At 47.3% G+C, this 8,788-nt stretch overlaps 1 protein-coding gene across 3 annotated transcripts in view; it reads left to right on the top strand.

Annotated features, from left to right (window-relative positions):
* Positions 1–986: 986 nt before the first annotated feature.
* Positions 987–8,788, top strand: part of WDFY1 (WD repeat and FYVE domain containing 1) — a 97,959-nt gene continuing 90,157 nt past the window's right edge. For 2 of the 3 annotated variants that reach the window (XR_010109548.1, XR_010109547.1), the window contains exon 1: positions 1,027–1,250. Coding sequence is in view for 1 of the 3 variants with exons in the window: in XM_003818682.5 (XP_003818730.1) it covers positions 1,114–1,250 (137 nt within the window). In the remaining 2 variants the exon portion in view is untranslated. Of the gene's footprint in view, positions 1,251–8,788 lie in introns of all 3 variants that reach the window. The other variant, XM_003818682.5, reaches the window with a different exon arrangement.

Here is an 8,788-nt window from a genome sequence, read left to right as displayed (position 1 = left end):
CAATGACCTCTAGCCAAAAACCACCAGGAACAAATGGGGTTGATTGCTTGTTGGAGGGAGAAGACACACCATTGGGAATGGTGAGGTGTCTGGGTAAAGGGATGTTAGGACAGTTTTATTATAGGATTTGTGTTTGTGTTAGGTGACCTGGGAGAGCTTAAGGAAGAGAGGCTCTCCTCTGGACTGGATGTTGTCAGGAAATGCGTATAATTCTAAGGTTGCATATCTTAATAAATCTTATCTAAATGGAGGAAGACTAGATAGCGGTTAACATTATAATTAATAAAGAAATAAGAGTCACTCATATTAGCCAGGATAGGGGGATGTTTGGTAATTTCTGTGGCTTGTACATCGCTCATATTTTGGCCGTGTTTAGATGTGATTATGGAGTGGCCTCGTCTGATGTTTATGTTCCACAGGAAGCAAACACTTCCTAGCAACACCAAAGCTCAGCTGATAGTACCAGGCAGCTCCTGGAGATCAAGGGCTGCTTTTTTCCCTCTCATAGCTATGCAACCTTAAGGTAGTGATCAAACTTCTCTGGTTGTTTTCTCATCTCTAAAATGGGAATACAAGAGCATCTGTTTCATCTCTTAAGATTATCAGTATTAAATGAGATGCAAAGACACTGAGTTAATGCCTGGCATATGGTCACCACTCAGTGAGTGCTATCTATTGTAGTTCAAAGATTCTAAGATGCACTATATTTTTTCACATTTTAACATTTCTGAAAGTGTGTGCCTTTCAAACAATGGCTTCTTCAAATGGATGAAATGTAGTATTGTAATTTCTGAAATCTCTGGTTTGGGGGACAATTCCTTGTCCCCTCCAGGTGCTCAATTTATTCCTGGGTGAATGGCTTTACTTTTAAACCTTCCTTACTTTCCCCATTTCTCCGCAGGCGCCCTGTGCCATCCTCTCCCAGCCACAGACTTTCAGCTTGCGCGGCATCCCCAGGCAATACGGGCGGTGCGGCGGCAGCACTCGGGGGCTTACGGCGGCGCGGCGCCCAAGAGGCCCCAGCAGCCGAAGGGAAACCGGCGCGTCCCCGCCCGCCCAGCCGTCAGCTGATGGGCTGCCTGCCGAGGAGGCCGCCGCCGTCGCCGCGCGAACATGGCGGCCGAAATCCACTCCAGGCCGCAGAGCAGTCGCCCGGTGCTGCTGAGCAAGATCGAGGGGCACCAGGACGCCGTCACGGCCGCGCTGCTCATCCCCAAGGAGGACGGCGTGATCACGGCCAGCGAGGACAGGTAGGGCCCGGGCGCAGCCGGGGCGGCCCGAACTCCGCGACGACGGGGTGTGGGGGCGGTGGGGTCCGCGGCCCCGGTCCTTCCTGCGTGAGGGGGCTCCCCCGGCAGCACGGCCCCACCCCCACTCTGCGCCCCTTAGCTCCGCCGGGTTCCCGGTTCCCTCCCGCCGGTCCTCCAGCCTCGACTTGCACCTTTCCAGCCTGGGACCCCGGTCTCGCCGCGCCCCTCCAGCCCGGATCCCCTGTCCCACCGCGCCCCTTCAGCCCGGGAACTCCGTCTCACCGCGCCGCCCAAGCCCGGGACCCTTGTTCCAACGTGTCTTTCCAGCCCAGGACCCCTGTTCCAGTGCGCCCTACCGCGCCCCTCCCAGCCCACCTCGCCCCTCCTGCTCAGGACCCCTGTTCCAATGCTCCCCAACGCGCCCCTCCAGTCCGGGACCCTTGTCCCACTGCGCCCGTCCATCCCGGGAGCTCCGTCCCACCGTGCCCCTCTAGCCCGGATCTTCTGTCCCACTACGCCCCTCCAGCCCGGGAACTCTGTCCCACCGCGCCACTCAAGCCCGGGACCCCGGTTCCAGTGCGCCCCAACGCACCTCTCCAGCCCAGGACCCCTGTCTCACCGCGCCCCTCCAGCGCGGGAACTCTGTCTCACCGCGCTGCTCAAGCCGAGGACCCCTGTTCCAGTGCGCACCAACGCGCCCCTCCCAGCCCACCGCGCTCCTCCAACCAGGGAACCCCGACCTGCGGTGTCGCACTAGCCTGGGACCTTCGTCCCGGTCTCTCTCCCTGGCGGGGTTTAGCCTGGTACTCGGAAGGTGTTTCTTGGCCCTCCCGGGTCAGTTCCAAATCGTCTCCTCTGGAAGCGTGGAGGACCGGCGGCTGGTCACTGCGGACCCTGGTGCCCGGGGCTTGCTTCTTTGCGAGGAACTCCAGCCGCCTTCGCTCTCTTCCTCCTCCTGTACTCAGGGATTTCACGCCACGCCAGGCCTCTAGATCAGTTATTTTTGCCACGGCTGCTAGAATCACCTGAACTCTTATTTACTAAATAGGTTTTTGTGAAAGTGACTCATTTTTAAAAATATTTGGATGCATTTATTTTAAAAGGAAATTTTATTTATTAGGAAAACTAACATTACTCACCAGACAGAGTAAACTAATAACTAAAACATGTTAATTGGCATGCACACAGAGTCCTCTCTTGCACTGTGACATCTTGCATTGGACGCCCACCATGCTTTTGGGAAACACTGATTGGGTCCAGTTTTCTCATTTCTCCTAAGAGGAAGCCGAGGCTGGTGGAGGTGTAGCTTGCTACTAAGTTACAGAGATACTGGTGAAGCCGGAAATGCAATCCAGGACTCCCACCAGCTCTGGGCCTGAGTGATTGGATTGGAACAGTATTTATGATTCGACTTTAAACTTTAGCGTCTTTCAAATCCTAAAGGTTTACAATGTCAGTAGCTTTCCGGTGGGAATTTGAAGGAAATGACTGATGTTTATTGAATGAAACTGTGTTTCCTTGATGCAATGAGCCGTCTTAAATAGGGATAGTCCACAAGTCCAAAAGCTTTCTGGAGGATGGAAGGTACTGCTATTCTCTTAAAGCTGAAGGCGTAGTCTCTAGCCTTTTGTAATTATACCTTTTGAAGTGACATTGACACTATCCTGAATGGGAAGAAAAAGCCTGAAGCCCCCAACTCCTGTTGGTCCTTTGGATTTTGCTTTTGAGTGAGCTTGTGCCTTTTTCCTCAATTAGATAATGAGCTGATTGTGAGCAGGCAGTGGCCTCTCCCTGCTGGTTCACCTGTAGCTGACTTCCAACAAGGAGGGGAGTGATTGGTAGGACCTGGGTGTGGGTCTGTAAAGCAGAAAGGAGTGAGAGAGATCGAGTGCATGAGACATGGGGAGAAGATGGGGACCTGAAAAAGACAAGGACAGAATAATGACTTTTTTTTTTTTTTTTTTTTTTAAGATGGAGGCTTGCTCTGTCACCCAGGCTGGATGGAGTGCAGTGGCATGGTCTTGGCTCACTGCAACCTCCGCCTCCCAGGTTCAAGCGATTCTCCTGCCTCAACCTCCTGAGTAGCTGGGACTATAGGCGCCTGCCACCACGCCCGGCTAATTTTTCTATTTTTAGTAGAGACAGGGTTTCACCATGTTGGTCAGGATGGTCTCGATCTCCTGACCTCGTGATCCACCCGCCTTGGCCTCCCAAAGTGTTGGGATTACAAGCATGATCCACTGGTGTCCGGCCAGAATAATGACTCCTGCATGATGTGAACGTAGATGCAGACAACACTCTTTAAAAGTTAGCCTTTGGCCAGGCGCAGTGGCTCATGCCTGTAATCCCAGCACTTTGGGAGCCCGAGGCGGGTGGATAACAAGGTCAGGAGATCGAGACCATCCTGGCTAACACGGCGAAACCCAGTCTCTACTAAAAATACAAAAATTAGCCAGGTGTGGTGGCAGGCGCCTGTAGTCCCAGCTACTCGGGAAGCTGAGGCAGGAGAATGGCATGAACCTGGGAGGCAGAGCTTGCAGTGAGCCAAGATTGTGCCACTGCACTCCAGCCTGGGCGATAGAGCCAGACTCCGTATCAAAAAAAAAAAAAAGTTAGCAGCCTTTATTCGGTCAAATATTTTATTCATGAATCATGCGTGTTGGGTAAGTTGCTAAATATTTGAGATTGCTGGTCAGGAGCAGTGCTGATAAATGTTTTTGGAAAGTGATTACTAAGCTGCTCTGGGACTGAAACGTTCTGGGGGAGCTTGCATCTGCTCACTTTTTCACTCGTGCACCACTGTTATTGCAGAGCCCAGGTAGATGACTGGACCAGGATGGGGTTGGCGTTTGAGGTTTCTGTTGTGTTCAGGCTCTTGCAACTTCCTTGAAGGGAGAACAACCTTTTTAGTAGGTGCTACACTTCATGAGATGTAATGAAAGCACATGGGCATGGGTTTTTTCTTGGTGTTAGCCATGGTGGTTTGTTTTCACATTGTCATAAATATGTGTCATGTTCTTCACTCATTTACTCATTCATTTAGAAAAAGCTTTTTTATTGAGTGTCAGGCCCTGAGGATACAACAGGGGTCAAAAGCCACACTACCTTGGCCAGGCAAGGTGGCTCACGCCTGTAATCCCAGCACGTGTGTGGGGCCCATGCTAGACCTGTAGGGGAGAGACAGCTGACAGCTAAGTTGCTGTTTCCCAAGGGCTGAACAGTCTAGTGAAGAGATGGCCCCTATGTATTCAGCATCCAGTGCTGGGAAGACACAGGAAGAGGAGGCTCTTTGGGCTGGGGCCGGGGTTTGGGGACAGCCTCCTACAGAAGGTCGTTGAGCTGGTCTTCATGGATAGAGGAGTGGCATCTAGAAAGGAAGGAGGGATGCACCCTCATCCCAGGCAGAGGAAGGAGGAAAGGACAGGAGGGAATTGTAAGAGGGAAAGAACCATAGCTATTTCTAAGTGACCAGAGCAAAAGGTGGGCAGTGACAATAGCAACAGAGAGGACTGAGAGCTGGAAGGACCAGTGTCCAGTTTTGTTTTGTTTTTTAAATTAAAAAAAAAAAAGTTTTTGGGGGCCAAGTGCGGTGGCTCACGCCTGTAATCCCAGCACTTTGGGAGGCCAAGGCAGGCAGATCACCTGAGGTTAGGAGTTCAAGAACAGCCTGGCCAACATGGTGAAACCCCATCTCTACTATAAATACAAAAATTGGCTGGGTGCAGTGGCTCACACTTGTAATTCCAGCACTTAGGGAGGCCGAGGCGGGTGGATCACCTGAGGTAAGGAGTTTGAGACTAGCCTGACCAACATGGAGAAACCCCATCTCTACTAAAAATACAAAATTAGCTGGGCGTGGTGGCACATGCCTGTAATCCCAGCTACTTGGGAGGCTGAGGCAGGAGAATCACTTGAACCCAGGAAGCAGAGGTTGAAGTGAGCCGAGATCATGCCATTGCCCTCCAGCCTGTGCAACAAGAGTGAAACTCCGTCTCAAAAAACAAAAACAAAAAAACCCACAAAAATTAGCTGGGCATGGTGGCACACACCTGTGGTCCCAGCTACTTGGGAGGCTGAGACAGGAGAATCACTTGAACCCGGGAGGCGGAGGTTGCAGTGAGCTGAGATCATGCCACTGCACTCCAGTCTGGGCAACAAGAACAAAACTTTGTCTCAAAAAAAAAAAAAAAAAAAAAAGAAATAAGGAATTTGGACCTTATTTTGCAGGCAGTGTAGAACCATCAAAGAGTTCAAAACAAGCAAATGATATGATCGGAATTTTTAATTTAGAAATAACAATAGCTAACCTGTTGAAAGTCCCTTTTCTCTACGAGTACAGAATTGGACCTTATGTGTTATTGGATCCAGTCCTCACACTCCCTCCCTGTAAGGTAGGTACAGTCACCTTCTCTTATCAGCAGTTCCAAAATTTAGTGCATTCTAAACGTCAGAAATGTGTATGTGTGTGTGTAAATTGGACCTGAAAACTCGTTTGGTGCTAAAATTTGGCCTGAATAAATGAGACTGTTTGTAATCTTTATTTACTGCATGCGTCACAGTGGCGTGATCTTGGCTCACTGCAACCTCTGCCTCCCAGTTTCAAGCGATTCTCCTGCTTCAGCCTCCCGAGTAGCTGGGATTACAGGCACCCACCACCACACCCAGCTAACTTATGTATTTTTAGTAGAGACAGGGTTTCACCGTCTTGGCGAGGCTGGTCTTGAACTCCTAACCTCGTGATCCACCCGCCTCAGCCTCCCAAAGTGCTGGGATTACAGGCATGAGCCAGTAGCTTTTTACATTTAAAGTAGGGTCCAGCTGAAGTAAATTCATTTTACAAACGCTAAAAGCAGTGAGAACTAGCTGAGAGCATTTTGAGAAGAAAAGTGAAAGGTATGAAGGTTTTCCTGAAGTTAGTGTCCACTTTTGTAAAATCTAGGCCAGTGGTTCTGGGCCAGGAGTGGTTTTGCCCCCCAGGGGACATTTGGTAATATCTGGAGACATTTTTGGTTGTCATGATGTGGGGGAGGTGATATGGTTTGGCTGTGTCCCCACCCAAATCTTATCTTGAATTGTAGCTCCCATAATTCCCATGTGTTGTGGGAGGGACCTAGTGGGAAATAATTGAATCATGAGGGCAGTTTCCCCCATACTGTTCTCGTGGCAGTGAGTAAGTCTCAGGAGATCTGATGGTTTTACAAGGGAAAACCCCTTTGGCTTGGTTCCTGTTTCTCTCTTGTCTGCTACCATGTAAGACATGCCTTCTGCCTTCCACCATGATTGTGAGGCCTCCCTAGCCACATGGAACTGTGAGTCCATTGAATCTCATTTTGTTTATAATTACCTAGTTTCTGGTATGTGTTTATCAGTGTGAAAACGGACTAATACTGTATGTAACTAATACTGGCATCTAGGTAGAGGGTAGGGATGCATCTGAGTATCCTGTTATGCCCCACACCAAAGGATTATTGAGCCCCAAATGTCAATAGTGCTGATATTGAGAAACCCCAGTCCAGGCTTCATGTACTTATCTGGCCTCTCTAGAACACTGGTTCTTTAACTTGAGTGTGCATCAGAATCACCTGGGGATCTTGTTGAAATTCGGGTTGCTGGACCCCACCCCCGGAGTTTCTGATTTGGAAAGTCAGGTGGGGCCTGAGAGTTGGCATTTCTGCCAAGTTTCCAGGTGACGTTGATGCTGATGCTGCTAGTCCAGGGACCACACTTAGAACCACGGCTCTACAAGAAAGGAGGGTTATTTGTCACTGTGCTTGCCTATGTACAACCACCAAGAAAGAATACTGAATACAAAAATTAGCCAGGCATGGTAGTGTGCACCTGTAATCCTAGCTACTTGGGAGACTGAGACGGGAGGATCACTTGAGCCCGGTAGGCGGAGGTTGAGGTGAGCTGAGATTGTGCCACTGCACTCCAGCCTGGGTGACAGACCAAAACCCTGTCTCAAAAAAAGATACTGCTTACATTTTATCCTCTTTTTTTGGTCACCTTCTGGGATATATTTACCTGGGGTCATTCACAGATAGCCACCTAGTTCACTGTAATCAAACTGCATATGACAAAGCTAGATACGGTCAGCACTCCAAAGAGTATTAAGCCAATGTGGAATATCAAAGCTTAATGCCATTACACGTGGGAGTCACAGGTCATTAGTGGTTTGGGTGGTCAGCTTAGGGTTCTGCTTAGAAACCTTTATGGATTAATGTCTCGTGAATGGTTAATAGAAAATGGTACTACTTCTTGTATGAAGTCATTAGGATTTTGCTGAAGTAATAATTACCTTAAGCTCTTTAATTTAAATTTAAGTTTAAGAATTTGAACTACAGTGGTGACTTCCCTGGTAGGGGAAACAGAAAATAAGACTCTGCCTTTAGAACAGAACTAAAATGGTGAGACAGTAGGAACCAGTATGTTTGCTTTTTGGACTTTTTTGCTGTGGACTGCACCAAAAATGTAGACAGTCAGTTGATTGAATGATACAATTTTTAAAAGGTAAAAGCTTTATAAAGCCTTATAGATAAGTTAAGGCTATAGGCCTACTGTCTTCACTTTTGAGAAATAGAGTTTGTGGATGGACGTACTTATACTGTTGCATTAGGGGCTCGTAGGCCAAGATTGGTTTCTGCAGGAAACTCAATTTTGTTTGTCCCAAGTTAAAGATAAATCTCATGTGATTTAAAATGTTTTAAGATGTTGCACTTAGGCTGGGAAAGAGTAAAGATTACAGAAAACCAACTTTTAGATTTTTTTAGCATTTTCCTTTTTTAAAAATTATACCAAATATGTAATATATTTGCTTCCACTTAGATATATCTAAGTTTATTAAGATGGTTTGGGGAAAAATTTGTGTATTTACCAATTGTTCACATAGAAACAATCTTAAATAAATAACTTGATTTTTAAGTGTTATGCCTGGGAGGAAGGCTGACATAGCTGGAATTCATTAGTTAATACAGAAAACCAGGATGTTAACTGCTGTATTTTCATTGTCATGCAGAGCCTAAAAGTAGACTTTAATTTGTGTTATAAAATAAACTGAAGACTTGAGAAGGCAGGAAGCCTGGGTGGCCACACATTTACTCCTGTATTGTTAGAGTGATCCTTCATTGTTACAATCATTTTCTTTTTATAGCATAGTTAAGAACAAAGGCTTGGGAGCCAGAATGCCTCAGTTTGAATCCCAGCCCTGTGATGTTAGACAAGTTATTTAACCTCACTGTATCACAGTTGTCTCATGTGCAAAAGGGACATGAGTCCATTTTGTACCTGCTTTACAGAGTTTTGTGAGGATTAGGTGACTTAAACCACGTGGAACAGTGCCTAGCACAGAGAAAACATTATGCAAGTGTTAGCTGTTACTGTTTTCATTCCCATTTATTTTCTATTTAATTGCTTTAATCTTAAAGACTGGCACAGAGAAAGCACTATACAAGTGTTAGCTATTATTATTATTTTCATTTCCACTTATTTTGCATTTTATTACTTTAATCTTATGAAAGAGTAATATGTTTCTACTTATT

The sequence above is a fragment of the Pan paniscus genome, chromosome 13 (assembly GCF_029289425.2).
Source record: "Pan paniscus chromosome 13, NHGRI_mPanPan1-v2.0_pri, whole genome shotgun sequence".
Taxonomy (NCBI): Eukaryota; Metazoa; Chordata; class Mammalia; order Primates; family Hominidae; genus Pan; species Pan paniscus.
Note: the sequence above shows the minus strand (reverse complement) of the source record. Positions and strands in the feature narration are given on the sequence as shown.